The sequence below is a fragment of the Coturnix japonica genome, chromosome 1 (assembly GCF_054131305.1).
Source record: "Coturnix japonica strain WE chromosome 1, WE-NBRP24, whole genome shotgun sequence".
Classification (NCBI taxonomy): Eukaryota; Metazoa; Chordata; class Aves; order Galliformes; family Phasianidae; genus Coturnix; species Coturnix japonica.
In genome coordinates, this window is record NC_140663.1 from 3,647,081 (window position 1) to 3,662,161 (window position 15,081).

Sequence of the window (15,081 nt, forward strand, 5' to 3'; positions counted from 1 at the left end):
GATCCCACTGAAGAGGGTAGATGTACAAGTAATTTATAAGCTTTCTCTAGATTGTACATTCCATAATGTTTCCCAGAATAAATGACAAGAAAGAGCAGTTTGCAGTGAAAATGACAGAGAAAGCTTGCAAAGTGCTTGCTGGAATGAGCATATTTTACCAGCTTCTGGTTTTGCTGTTGAGAACTCAGCACAAGGGGATGATGCTTGGTGGTTTTCCCGTCAAAGATCTGAGCAGCTTGTTATGATAAGAGAGTGAAGAAGATGAGAGATACCAAGACACCACGCTACCAGCTCCATTTTGTTTTGTCAGACTGAAGATGAACCACCCAAAGCTGTAAATCAGGATGGTGAGAAGAATAGGGGGGAGATGTGGGAGTCATTTGCAGAAAGATATTTGTGGTTTTGGGGAGAGAGAGCCTGGTGTAACAGATACAGAGGATGGAGGCCACGGACAGAACTCTGTTTCACTTAAAGTAATGGAAAAATAAACAGTAGACAACCTGTAATTCAATTTCAAGAGTGCAAATGTCCATAAACCAAAAGAGATAAAGTCAGCTGGACTGAAGACCTAATGGATTCAGAAGTGGTAATGTCTGCCTATGGAAAGGGAAGGCTTGCAGGAAATGAATACATTTATCAGTAACTTCTTCAAAATGTGTTTTGGGAATAAGCATCTTAACCTCTAGGAGAAAAAGACTGTTAGCAAAGAGGTTACATCTTCAAAGCAAAAGAATGTGGGGGTATGTGAGGCTTGCCGTAAGCCAAGCTGAATTAAATGTTGCAAGGGATATTGAGCAAATAGGAAAAGAAGGGAGAGCCATGGAAATGAAGACACAGAGGAGGTGAAGGATAATGCAAGTATGAGCCAAGAACAGAATCACAGAATATCCCAAGTTGGAAGGGACCCACAAAGTTTATCAAGTCCAACTCCTGGCTCCATGCAGGACCACCCATGATTCAAACCCTGTGTCTGAGAGTGTTGTCCAAACACTCCTTGAATGCCGGCAGCTTGGGGCCATGCCCATTGCCCCGGGGAGCCTGTTCCAGCATCTTCAGTCCTATGTTCATTCTCCCCTGTACTGAGAACTGGGACAAGAGGAATTGTGGCAGTAGATTGACAATGGTGAAGGTTAACTTTAATAGATCAAGAAGTGAAATATAGGGATTTTTGCACACTGGTGTATTAAAAAAAAGGGGGAATAATCTTCCTTCTAAGTCACAAAATAGCTGGCTTGTGAATTTACAGACTAGGGGACAAGTAATTTTTGAATACATTCAGTTGTATTTTTAAAATTATTGTTGGTTATATCTGTTTTAATAAGTAATATAAAAGAGAAAATAGAAATGCTGAAGAAGAAAGGGAAAGTGTTCTAGGTGCCTGCCAAAGCAGTACAATTAATGACAAGTTTTGAAGGAAGAGCTATTTAAAAGCTTGGAAATAAACGGGCTAAAACACAAAATGAAAGTAAACTGTGTTAAGCCAACTTGATATCAATCTTTGATAAAACAACTGATTTTCTAGCTTAGCATGGTCCCTTTGGCAATCCTCCTGCAACTGGGAAGGGCTGACTTTTTTTGCCATGCATCTCAGCACCAAGAGTGACCACCTCCACATCCCAGTCTTGGAGTACATGAGGAAGTAGTTGCTGAGTGCTTGATCAAATCACATCCCCTCCAAGGGAAAGTCTCAGCTACAGTGGAGAGGAGTCACTGATGTCATTTTTTGTCAATGAGGTTGAAGGAACACATCTGTACAACTGAGGTCCTGATGGTTGTCTAGAAAGAACTGGAAAGGGAAAAAAATCCTTTTTAATTCAATAAAGGAGGAAATGCCGTTGAGGTGTTGTATCTGAAGAGCACCAAAAGAAATGTCAGCCAGAAATAAAGAGCTGGTCAGTAGGTGTATCACTACAGTAGGTGAATTAAGTGGGTGAGGGGTCATTAGTTGACTGTACAATGACAGTTACCAATGTGATGCAAGCGTGACCATAGGATGCATTGCAAGTGGTAATTTTAGCTGAGATAGTGGAAGTGTGTCAGCTGTCACACGAGAGCCTGTTGATAATTCATCTAAAATGTTATATTCAGTTCTTGAACACTGCTTGTGTTCAGGAACAGTGAATTGTAAGAGTACAGATGTAAAGGGGAGCACTGTCAGGGTGAGCGTGAGGCTCCTGTGTTATGATAGGATTGGAGAACAACTTTGTGTGTTTTGTCTAGCATGTGAAGAGGGGATATGATTGCTGGCTACAAGCACATCAGGCAAATAAACATTTTGGAGGGAGAAAGCTATTTAAGTAAAGAATAATGTTGGCACAAAAACAAATGGGAATTAATTGGCTATGAATGGAGACTGGAAATTAGAAGAGGTTTCTGTGCCACCAGAGCAGGGAGATCCTGAAACAGGGTAATAGTGGGGACAAAAAGATTAACTGGTTTTAAGATGAGGCTCAGTAAACTTGTGAATGGGATTAGGTGACACACTGCCTCTGAAATTACTAGATTCATTTGTCCAGGAAGGGGTGTTTGCAGGGTTTTGCTATAGTGTTGAAATGAAGAATGAGCTCCTTGGGCACCATCAAAGCCCTGTATACTTGCACAGACCCTCTGCCACCTACATTAGGCCAGATGAAGTCCACGTAAATGGGTGGTGTTTGAAATACGTGTTCTCTTTGATAGAGAAGAATGTAACATTGCAAGCAATTAATCACATAAAAATACGTTTTTATTAGTATTTCAAGGTTACATATTGAAGTCTTTTCACTTGCAAAATTGCTAGAGGCTTGGCTGGAGGTTTGATGCATTTTGGCACTCTGCAAGCACGCGAGCTGGTCATAGCGCATATTTGTGGAGCTTCTATTTGCCAATATGACTTGTTTGCACAGAATAAAATATTCAGCAGGGCATAAGAGAGATAAAAACTAAATTTCCCTTTCTAAGAGTAATATGGGAATTAGCTTACATTACAGAGCTTAAATTACACCGATTCTCCTCCAGGGTTGGAATAAAATTTTCAAAATCTCCTCTAATCTGTGAGGAATCTAAACCATATGGAAATGTTCCTAATTCCCCTGGGTGTTTTTGACACTTTTACCCATAGGTCTTAGAGTATTTCATATTTTTTTTTCCTAGTGGAACTATCTCAGTTACGAGTGTGAGATTTCTCAGTAATCAAAATAGTGACGTCACCTCACTTTCTCGCATTGAAGAACCTGTATCAATGAGGAAATATCAACACTAATAGAGAAAAATAACGTGAGTGGCAGTTGTGCTGGTTATAATTGCATTGGTATAGTTGGTGGTGATCTTTTCCTGCATACAAAGGACCTTGAGCTCCTGCTCCTTGCTTTAAAATGGGTCCTGATTTTGGAAAACAATTAGAGCTTTAGAAATGCTGTTCCTCTTCTAGGCAAAGCCTGTGCAATTCTGGACCATACCTTTCTCAGTACTGCTATGGCATATTTTTTTGGAGCCTATCACCCATAGCAATCATTCAGCTCTGTGGCTCATATCCTATTTTTGAAAAGACATTTCCTTTCGATGCACATGCCTTTTCCCTCTGTTTATGTGAAGCAGTCAATGGGGCTTTCAGCCATAAGGGTCAAAATGAAATCAAATAAATTACTTCCAAAGATAGGAAACTATTTCACACCTTGGAGCCTCATTTTGCTCCAGATGTAGCATGTTACAGCTCATGCCAGTTAGAAGCGATTATAAGCTGACTGACCTGTCATGACACAAAGATCTCAGTAGAGATCTTGTGAGCCAACACAGTTTTCTTACCACTTGGGTTTGGATCTGTCTTATATGAACAGAGTGATTGCCCTGGAGTAATGACGAAAATGGGATTTCATTAACTCTGCCATTGTTAAGAGGTTTACTTTAAACTTGTTATCAACACATGTGTTCAATTATAAATACACTGAGGTTCTGTAAGAAATACAGTCCTGTTAGTATTTAAGGAGAAATCCAGTGAGAATTTGGGTTGGACACAACCAGATACACAGTATTTACATTAATTCTTTTTTTTTTTTCTTCTTCTTTTTAAGGGAGTGGTAGCCTTTAGTTATGATTTATGGAGGCTCTTGTTACCACATCTATTCCAAGGGTTTTCTCACACCTCTTCATTCTAAGGGAACTATTTTGATTCAAAAACAGCTTTGATTTTTATCTTTCAGTGCAGAATATGCATGTGATACATTGCCAGGCAAGCAGCATGCAGAGAAGTGTAATTCTGATCTTGGGACTCTAAGTGTGTAGGTGGTGATTGGTGTTCATTTGTGTTTGATTACCACGAAAAATTATGAATCCAGCCTTGGTTTTAGGGATTTTGGACCTTGAACTATGAGGAGGGGAGAGGAGGGATATTTTCATCTCACTTAATATTGTACTTCCAGACTTGTAACACAAAAGCTTTGATTTTGGAAGCACATTTGGAAGGAATGCAATGATTTGGAAAAGCAAGGAATATGGCAATATAGGTATGGTGATGTCCAAATGTGCAGTTTAAATGCTAACATGGACCTCAGTAGCAGTAGCACTGAAGCTTTTCTGTAGTGAGTACCGCCTACCTGCAGCGTGCTCTGTGCCTCACTGTTCTTGTCTGTAAAACAGATCTCATAAATCTTGCCATCATTTACATACTGTTTTGATATCAGGTTTCTCTCCAAGTCTGAAGTAACATTAATTATTAGTCGTGGGACTGCTATTTCCCTTTGATTTCTTCCCACCTCTCTGTTGCTGTGTGTGCAAGCCCCTTTTTCAGGAAGGAGGACAGGCCCAACCACCCTCTCTGAGATTACCCCATCACCTCTAATAGTGTAGCACAAAGCCATTCATTTCTCCACTCTGGAGTCTTAAGTCTCAGAACTTTATTAGCCCAAGGGAGTGGTAGGGCCAAGCATGCTCCAAAATGCCGATCTCCCGTTTTGATAACTGAGTTCTAAAAATCAAGATAAACAAGCTGCCCTATATACTGAACATGTCTTAATTGCATGCTTCAAGCAAGCCAGCCAATCAATGAGCATGTGTCACCCACTAATGAATATTTGTAGTTTTTGAAGATTTCATTTGTGATGTCCCCTGCAGTTTCTGCAGTCATTATCAGAGTGGCTTTCGAAGACCCTGTTCAGGAGGAGAACATGGCTTTATCTGACCGGGAAACTCTATAATTTCATTTAATACTTAAGTTGGGCATGGTCACTCTTATTCAAATTGTATTAGCTAATTCTTCTCTTAAACTGTTTACATTGTGTGTAAAGTTGTGTTTAAAATTCTTTTAGCTAATATATTTCCTAGTCCAGACTAGGGAAGGACTGACTCCCCAAAGAACTCGTAGCAGGACTTTGTTTACTTGGAGCAGGGTAGAAATGGGGGCATAGGAAATAATAATGTTTGAATCTATACAAATGGCTTTGACTAGGCCAAATAGGTTGCTCCTCATCTCTCCCCTCCCTTATTAATGCTAAGATTTTTATTTTTATTTTTTCATTAAGAGGTGGTTTGCAAGTCACAAATTGACTTTGCAGGCCATGGGAGCTTTGTCCACCCTCAAGGTCTTAGACATTCAGCTTTGGGAACAGTGAACAACAGAAGGTACCAAAGAACTGGAGTATGAGTCAGCAGTGTGCCCTGGCAGCTCAGAGGGCTGATAGGGGAAGGTTCTGCAACAGAGGGTGGTGGGCATGGGACAGGCTGCCCTGAGCAGCGGTCATGGCACCAATCTGTCAGAGTTCAAGGAGCATTTGGACAATGCTCTCAGACACAGGGTATGAATTTTGGGTAGTCCTGTGTGGAGTCATAAATTGTACTCAGTGATATGTGTGGGTGCCTTCCAACTTCAGTTATTCAGAGATTTTATGCATCAGATCCATAGTGCCCAGTCTGTCAGGAGCCCCAGTGAGCCAAATGCTAAGATTTTCATTGATCCAGAAGTTCATCGTAGACATCCAAGAGCCAAAGAGAAAACTTTCCTGGTGGGAGAAAAGTGACTTTTACAATGTGCTCCACTAGTAGGAGAAGGTTTGCTGGCGTTGATGTGTAGGTTGCTCCTAGGATGACGTGACAGTGGGACCTCCTCCCTTCTGTGAGTTACATACAGTGAGTTAGGAGTGCTGTATTTTGACTCAGTCTCTCGCCTTACTGACACATGTGAAAAACCTGAGCTCCCAAATCAGGTATCTGAAACAACAGCTGGAACATGAAGTGGTATGCATTTCCTCAGTGTAGCACATGGCCTGGAAAATCACCTAATGGCTTTTAGATTCTGCTCCTCTCTGTGTTTCTAAACTTGCTTAGTTTTGTTTTTCTTCTAAAAGTCACTTACATGAGGTCTCAGAAGGCTGATGAGTTGATAAAGTTGTCAGACTAATCAAGACTCCCAAACCCACTGCTCTGTTTTCTCTTTCCTAAAATCTTCCATCGTTCTGATTTAGTAGTGCAAGTAGCCTATCCGGGGAGAAAACACTGTTATCTCAGCCAAGCCTTAAATACTGAGTAGTTCCAACTTTTTTCTCAATTGATGACTTGGATTATTGACTTGAAATTCTCTGATCCTATCAATACTGCCTTTTGAATATCCTAAGAGAGCTGCAATAAATTCTGAAGTTGCCTGTAAAATTCCTACCGACGGTGGAGGTTGGCTTTTCTCCCCTGGTTCTCAGGAGTGGTTCCAATTTGATTTTCGTCATGGTTTTCCTCTTTCCTTCTTTTTTTTTTCTGGCTTTCTTAGATGTCCTCCTCTCTGGAATGTGTAACCTTTCTTTAATTTTCCTTCTTCCTCTAGTCCCCTACGCAAATTAATTGTACTCCCACAGTTACCATTCAAATGTAAATAAGTTAAATGATTTACCAAAATGTGGTAAAAACAAATAGTCCCATCCAGTGTTTTGTTTGGGGTTTTTCTGTTTTGTTTTCTAAATCGTCCTTTTGCTTCTCACTGTGTTTCTAGTCCATGGTCTTATTGTAAAGGGCCTCATCTGTTAAAATGTGTGCACATCAATAACACTATATACTAACATTCGTTAATAAATATTGGGTCCTCCATGCGTCCCCATTCCTGAGCAAGATTATTCTATACTTTGTATTTACTAGAGCTACATCCTGTCTACTTCAGCTACTCGAGTAAGTAGCAATATTTTAACTGCAGACCGTATAGTGTGCGTCATTTATTTGTCCTGACTAGATCTACTGCTGATTGCGTAAACATTTGAGGAAAGAAATACCAAACTAGCAAATATTTGCAGAACCCCCTAATGTAGAATCTTAAGAGGATGATATCGTCTCGCAGTTTGAAGATTAAAATCAGTGCTGTTCACAGCTGATTGACTTTCCTTTCTAATATTTCCCACAAATTGAGCTAATGTAATAAAACTTAACGAAACAAGGTTTAGTAAAGCCACAGAGGATATTTATGTGACAGCGGGCTATAGAGTGGTTCAGGCTGTCCTGGCACTCACTTTGTAATAGCTCTGTACTTCATCCTGTCCTGTAGTCAGGATCTGTGGATGGATGTGGCAATAAGAGCGGTCCTTGTGTTTGGTTGAAACAGCCTCTTTGCTGACTTAAAGGTGATGTGAATTAGCTGTACTATATTTTCTTTATATCTACCCAGTGATCGACCATTGCCTGCTTTCCCATCAACTCTTAACGATCCCCATTTTTGGTCCTACAGAGTCATCAGCAAAGTGGTGCCAGCCCCAGAGGCCAAACCTGCTACTCCTGTGAGCCGACCCAAGACACCTCCACCCGTGCCATCACCGGTACCAGCTCCTGTGCACGTCACCCCTCCTCCAGCTCCAGCTCCTGCTCCTCCACAGCCTACAGTCTCACCTGCTCTACTTCCACCAGCGTCCCCAGCTGTCTCTGCAGCTGGAGGCTCCAAAGCACCCGTTAGGAGCGTGGTGACTGAGACCGTCAGTACTTACGTGGTAGGTGGCACGTGCTGTGATGTGTTGTTCCAGTGACATTCATCTCCTGAACTGTTGAGCTTCATGGTGACTCATCAAACTGATGGCACTGGACTTGTGATGTTACTGTCTGCTCTGGCCCTTGCTTCCATACACTTGTTTGGAAGGGTTAATAATTAAAACACTATTACTTGGGCTATTTTTTTTTCTGTGTTCCCAGCTCAACATTTACATTAATTCCAACAAGTCCAGTAGTATCCCACTTAGAATTTTCACCTAGAGCATATATTTTTGGAGGTGACTTTCTTTATAGATACTTTCGTAGCTCTGAATTGAAACCTCAAATGTCAAACTCGCCATAGATTTTGCTGTCAGGCAGAAGAATCTAACTTAGCCTTCATTTGAAATGTGCAGAGTGCACTGTTCTCTATCCTGCTTTCTCCAACATACAGAAACCTCACGTTTGTGCATCTGAGTTTGCAGACATTTGCTCTGAACTTGACCTCTCTTTGGCACCATTAAAACTTCTTAATTACTCCACATAGAATGGCTTAGGTTGGAAGGGACCTTAAAGCCCATTCAGTTCCAACCCCCCTGCCATGGATGGAGTTACCGCCCACTAGATCAGGCTGACTAGGACCCCATCCTAGTCTCCCTTCCAACTTGATAAAGGGGCTACATTGAGCATGGACACACCTCTGGGCAGGGCTAAGACTGTTCTGCAATGGAAAATTTCTACTCTAGATGCAGTGTAAGGTGGTAGTCCTGCCATTTCTAATCACCGAAGAGCAGCAGATACCACCAACAATAGTAGCAGTGTTGTAATCCTCCCTGACCTGGCTAAGTTCCAGCTTGGATGGTGACACCTTGCTTATCTATAGCTGGTACCAGTTTAAAGCTCACACCATTTAAAACACCTGAAACTTGCTTTCATTACAGAGCTTTCTGTACTTCAGTTGCAATGCATGCATGATTTTTTCTTTTCCTTTTTTTAATTTTTTTTCTCTCTCCTTCCTGTTTTTATAATGATTCTTAGTGTAAATCTACCCTGCTGTTTCTAATGGAGAAGGTGCTCTTCCCTGCTTGACTTAAACTGCTGTATCATGTTACTGGTCTCTATTTAAACAGCTGCTACATTTCACTCCAGAGTTGGTTACAGTATTCGACTACCTCACATAGGCTGTGCATATCTTTGGGATGAAGGATATGCATCCTCACCTCCTTTATCACAGCATAAGTGCGATGTCACCCTTACTTGTTACAGTAGTGTCCAGAAGCTTTGCAATTCACTCTAGGAAAGAAACGTTTTCTAAATATTGTACTACATCCAATTTTCCCCAGTGAGCGTTCAAGGCAAGTAATTTAGAGGTGATGAGTGTTTAAGGAAGGAAAGCCTGTAACTTTTCCTAAGGCCAGCGTTTCAGTGGTAAGGCTCTTAGTGCCTTAGGGAGAATTTGGAGAATTCTATTCAGTAGGCTCTGGGTTATTTGTTTTTTCTTTTGCAGTTGAAACCAGGGCTTTACTGTGTTGGGATCCAAGTACATTTGCAGGCAGAGAGACTCCTGATGTGAGAAGTTTCTAAGTTAAAAAGCTGGAAGAGAGGTTGGGAAAAAGAAAAAAATAATAAGGATAATTAATAAATTTAAATAGCTTCTCCTGTGGAGGGAAATCAGGACATAGAGTGATGAAACAACTTTCCCAAGATCACATGGGAAAGCTCTTCTAGAGATAGGATTGGAGCCAGTATGACAGAGGAACACAACTCCCTTCCGCAGGGAAGGACAGAAGGACGATGTTATAGTTAAAATATATGATGTGGGGTTTCCTTGAAGGATAGTATCTCAGTAAATGCGTTCTGATCGTTAACTCTAAGTGGTTTGTACTAAAATAGCATTCAGCAGTCACATACTGTCCCTTCTTCCACAACCCATTAAGGAAAAAGAAGTTAGGCAATATTTTGACATCCTTATTCAGCAGTCCAAGTTCTTGTTTAACAAATCCAGATAGGTTGCAGAGGATGTAGAGCACCCTGCCCCTCTCCAACCCATGATCTTCTAAAAGCCTGAGGTTGCATTCTGCAGAAAAGCATCCCCTTAGAAAATTAAGTTTGGAAAAGTTAGAAAGTCCATTTTCTGGTGGAGCAACATCAGGCAGCACTGTCTAACACTGGCAGCACCCAGGTGGGGCACCTGCCCAGCATCGGCATCCACAAGTGAAGAGCAGATGGTGTAGATAGGAATGATCAATGCAGTGAGCTTTAAAATTCAGTGTGTCGTATGACATTGCCTGCTGCACGTTGCTGTTAGAAAGGGATTGTTTCCCTGCTTAATATTCCTGGGCTTTGTATTTTCGAGTTTAAGATCACAAAAAAATTCAGGGCTTTAAGAGGAGTCAGTCAAGAGTGATGTGTTGGTTGCAGCTTTGGTATATTCCTATCGATTTTCCTGGCAGTGGTGTAAGATGTACAGACCACCGTGTATTGGCTTTTTTTTTTTTACTTCCCCTAAGAGCATTTGGGGATTTTTATCTACTGCTTTCTAATACCACGTTTGTAAGCTCTGCAGATAACAAAAAGTTATTGTCTTAGATATGTGTAACTGCACTAATGCACAAAAGCTGAGAGCAAAATGGTTCATATTTTTGAGGTTTGGCTATAATGTGCAAATCTCCATGAAGAAATGATGAAATCAGGGTAATACTGCAGACATTTTGTACTTCATAATGTTATTCTGCACTCTTTTGAATGGACTTTACGATGTTTTTCATGTCCGTAAAACAAAACAATTAAAGTGTTTGAAACTTAAAAACACAAATACAGCTTTAGCGGGATATAAATTTTAACTTTTTATATATAATTCTGAATATGATAAATCCAGTGTGCAGCCGTCTAATACTGTAAATGATCTGCCTCTCTTGTTTCATTTACCCTTTAGTAAATGGTACCGTGGCATAAATGTCATAAGGGGAATGGAAAGTTACTCAGTAACAACTTTTTTTATATCCTGATCTTATCAGCTAGTTGAGTTGAAGACTTTGGCTAATAAGTAATAAAGCAATATATACACATGGCACTGTATATGTTACATGCATATAAGACTGTTATCTCACACAAGAGCCTGCTGTAGCCCATTCTTGCCATTAACAGAATAGAATTTTAAAAGTCTTCTGGTCGTGTTAGTATAGACAGAGAAGGAATTGTGTCACTAAGCCCTGTCTGCTATATGTGAATGACTGTGCATAGGTCGGGTGGTATAACTGGCTTTGCTGGTTTACAGGACAATGCGGGAAAAATGCATGCTTTTGCTGTCCTGTGCAGGATAAGAAAAATCAATTAAAACATAATTCTGAACACGCGCAACAAGAGAATTCATATGTAAGGATAGTGAGTATTGAAAAGCTTTGTTGGATAAACAACAAACTGCTTTCTTTCTTTTTTTCTTTCTTTGAAGATTGATTTTGCTGCCTGCTTAGCCCTGAAAACCAACTAACTTTCCTTTTCTTTGCATCAGATCCGAGATGAATGGGGTAACCAGATCTGGTTCTGTCCTGGCTGTAACAAGCCAGATGATGGCAGTCCAATGATAGGTTGTGATGACTGCGATGATTGGTATCACTGGTAAGTTGTTCTCATCCATCCTGTTCTGCCGTTCCCTTGCAGATTGTGGCTGTATTATTAAAACCTTTTTTGTTGTTGTTGTTGTTGTTGTTCATGAGGCTGGGAGTATTTGAATGGCTTTGCTGTGTCCAATTTAATCCTCTGGGAGATACTTTTATCTCTGTTTCTCTGGAATCTGAAAAAGCAGATTTTAAACTGTGAAGGAGCGTTACTTTAATTAATGGGAATTGGTGATAACAGTTTGTTTTTGAAAGGACCAGGAAATATTGCTGATTCCAGTAATTTTGTGAGAAGTGCAGGACTATGAGCACGGCATATACAGATAGACATTTCAAGTTGTGGGGTATTGTATGAGCAGTAATATAAACGTCAGCTCTCATAAATGGTTTGAGGGAATTAATCACTTCTCAGGCATTTTGTTAACAGCTACGTAAAATCATAAGGGTTTTTTTGTTTGTTTGTTTGTTTGTTTTTTGCAGATGTGTTAAATAAGCATTTGAAATTCTTTTAAATCTATCATGTTTTGTCATGTTTTCTGTTAAAGTGATTTCTCACTGGAGAGTCCTTTCAACACATTTTTGTTTTGTGTCAAAGCAAGTTTTTTTTGCGTTTATTCTAGGTCATAATATTCATCAGTGTGATGATAATTGCTAGAATAATTGGGGGGACATGTAGAAGGCCAGATCCCATCTATCTCACTGAAAGGTTTGATTTATTTGGGTAGTAAATAGCAATAACATTAAGACGACATGGTGTTTTCCTGTCCTCCGCAGGCCTTGCGTCGGAATTACGGCTGCACCCCCAGAAGAGATGCAATGGTTCTGCTCCAAGTGTGCCAACAAGAAGAAGGATAAAAAACACAAGAAAAGGAAGCACAGAGCACACTGAAGACTTGGCCGTGGGTTGAAGTCATGCAGTCGCTTCAGCGCTTCTGCCCTGACTCCGTCGCAGAGGGATGCGGTGTGCTCGCGTCTCACCCTCCGTCACCGGGTGTTATGGGTTTGACTCTGGAGTGAATCGGGGGCAAGGATCCGTTGTCCGTTTGGGGGCTGTTGCGTTTCTCAGTCTGTGCGAGCCCGGGGGGGTGGATTTGGGTACATTCTGATGCTGTCTTTCACCTACGGAGGGCCGTTTTTGCACAGAGCGGTGTGAGGACTTAGGTAGTTAATGGCACCGCTCCTGTGGCTCGGCAGCAACAAAGACGAATGTTGTAAATACAGATAGCTGTCCTATTCTTTCTTGATTTGTTTTTTATTCCTCTGAAACCTTTGCAGTAAGGTGATGAGAGGAGAAGAAAATGTAAATTGCAGTAAGTTGTAAACCTAGAAAACCTTCTGGAATGATTTCTTTAGTCTGGGTGCAGTTCAGCCTCTACTCCTGCTGAGCCAGATAATCATAACGTGGAAATAAAAAGTGGCTGGTAAATATTTTTGTGACAAGAATATAAGAAGCTTTTTTCCCTTGATTTTTAGTACTAACATAAAATAAACACATTCAAGCTTTTGTGATATATCTTCTATTTTTTAAAAAGAAAAGTTTCTATTGTGTCAGTTTTGGTTTTTTTCCTCCCGTGTGAATTTATTTCGGTGGACCTGTAATATATTTTATACTTTGGTTTTGGTTTTTTTTTTAGTCTCAGTCTGTGTGCCGTTTCATTGCTTGTACATTTCACAGGTGCATAAAGCCACCTCTCATTGAAAGAGTTTCACACGTGTAAATACCTGATATTTATAAAGTATCTTTTTATTTTTTAGGGCATGAGGATTTTTATTTTTGTTTGCCTCAGAAGACAAACCTAGCAGCTATTAAAAGCCTGTGTGACACACGCTTGTCCTTGTGGCTTTAAGGGATTGGCGAGATCTGCCCCAGTGGTGCGCGCACGAGAAGTCAACCAGCACCATAATTAGGCCTTGATTCAGATACTTAAACATGTGGTAACTTCTTAAGAAGTGAGTAATCCTATTGCCTTCAAGGAGACTGTTCCCACACTTAGTTATACATGTGCTTAAATGCCTTCTGAATTGAGGGCTTAGGCCAGGGGCTCTGCACTTTTAATGGTAGCTCCACTGTGTTAATCTGTAGCTGGAGCTCAGCTTTTTTTTGTGTGTGTGAGGTTTTTTTTCCTTTTTTTTTTTTAACAAGTGGTGTTGAGTTTGCCAAAATGGCCAGGCTTGCATTGGGGTGGAAGATGTGCCAGCTGCCATTAAGACCAAGAGACACATTGCTCTGCTTTGTGCGTCCCCTTGGAAATGAATATGAGCTGTATTTTAAATGAGGGCAAAAATCACAGAGAGAGAGAAAAAGAAACACAAACAGTATTAGACATTGTGGGTCTCAGAGCTAAGCAAAACATAAGAATAAATCAAGAAAAAGGAAGCAGAAGAGAGATCCGTTGTTTCTGATGCCGTAGAGAGCATTTAGACTTGATTCATTTGGGGATATTTATACTTCAGACTGTACAGTGAGAAGCATCTGAGGTTTGAGCATACGGCCCTTTAGCCTGTTGCACAGATATCAAGGGTTATTTTTTAAATGCATCCAAATTGATATTAATGAGAACAAATTAGTCATGTTTTTAAACATCCCGGTCTAGTTAGGGAAATGAGGCTTTGCTGATAGAACTGTTAAATTGCAAATCAGTGGAGATATGGATGAAATTGGTTTATTAAAAGTGCACTGTTACCTTCTTTGTTCAATGCCACTTCATTTATATTCTGTCCCTGGTAATTACCAGTCCGTGTGTTAGTCAAGAAAGTTCTTGGGTTTGCTATCTTTTGTTTGGAATTGTTGAATGTTTCAAACCTGATTCTTGTTTTTCTCCACGTGTAATATGCAGACATACAAAATATGCAGTCTTTGGTCATTTCTGGTTGCAATAATAAAGAACTAGCTTTTGGTAAGTTGTTTATCCATTTCCTCCTCCGCTCAGTTAATCACAACTTCTCACATTTAACGAACTGAATTATTCAAGGCCGCGTGGAAGAAGGGCAGAACTTTTACCATTCCTACCGTGGGACAGAGATCTCTGTGACCGTGCATTTCTGCTGCCTGCCAGCTTGGTTTCCTACCCAGAGTTTTATGATTTCATAAATGACCTCGGTGGTAATAAAACCAAAGAATCATTTTCAGGAGGCTTGTGTGGCTCATGGGATTAGTAACAGGAGAAGGGGCCTTTCACCTCCGGGTCATCGCTTCGGAGCAACCTCGTTCAGCAGCCGTGAAGAGCCTGACTCCCCTTTCACTTTACGCTGGTGTAGACCAGGAATTGGGGGGGCATAAAAGAGCAATTGGCTTCCAAAAATGGTTGACCTCTGAGCACAGGGTGGGTGTGGACCTTCTTTCCTCAGGAAAAAATAAAAATAAAACAAAATAAAAGACTGAAGTCTTTGCATTTGCTTCCATAATCTCATGGCTTGTTATTTCCTTTGTGTTTTTATAAGCTCTGACAGAATCAGGGCTGTTTTGTTTGTTTGTTCACTTTACGTTCAGGCATTTTTAGTCCTCCGAGTCTGGTTGTGATTTAGATTTTGGCCTACAGCACCCTCCTCCAGTGAGAGG

The 15,081-nt window shown here is 40.6% G+C and overlaps 1 protein-coding gene across 2 annotated transcripts in view; it reads left to right on the forward strand.

The window, feature by feature from the left end:
• The window catches only part of TAF3 (TATA-box binding protein associated factor 3), a 109,220-nt gene extending 94,797 nt beyond the window's left edge, over positions 1–14,423 (forward strand). For both annotated transcript variants that reach the window (XM_015866803.2, XM_015866876.3), the window contains exons 5-7: positions 7,673–7,928; positions 11,417–11,523; positions 12,297–14,423. In XM_015866803.2, the coding sequence (XP_015722289.1) occupies positions 7,673–7,928; positions 11,417–11,523; positions 12,297–12,411 (478 nt within the window). In that variant the 3' untranslated portion in view covers positions 12,412–14,423. The remainder of the gene's footprint in view (positions 1–7,672; positions 7,929–11,416; positions 11,524–12,296) is intronic.
• The last annotated feature ends 658 nt before the right edge of the window (positions 14,424–15,081 follow it).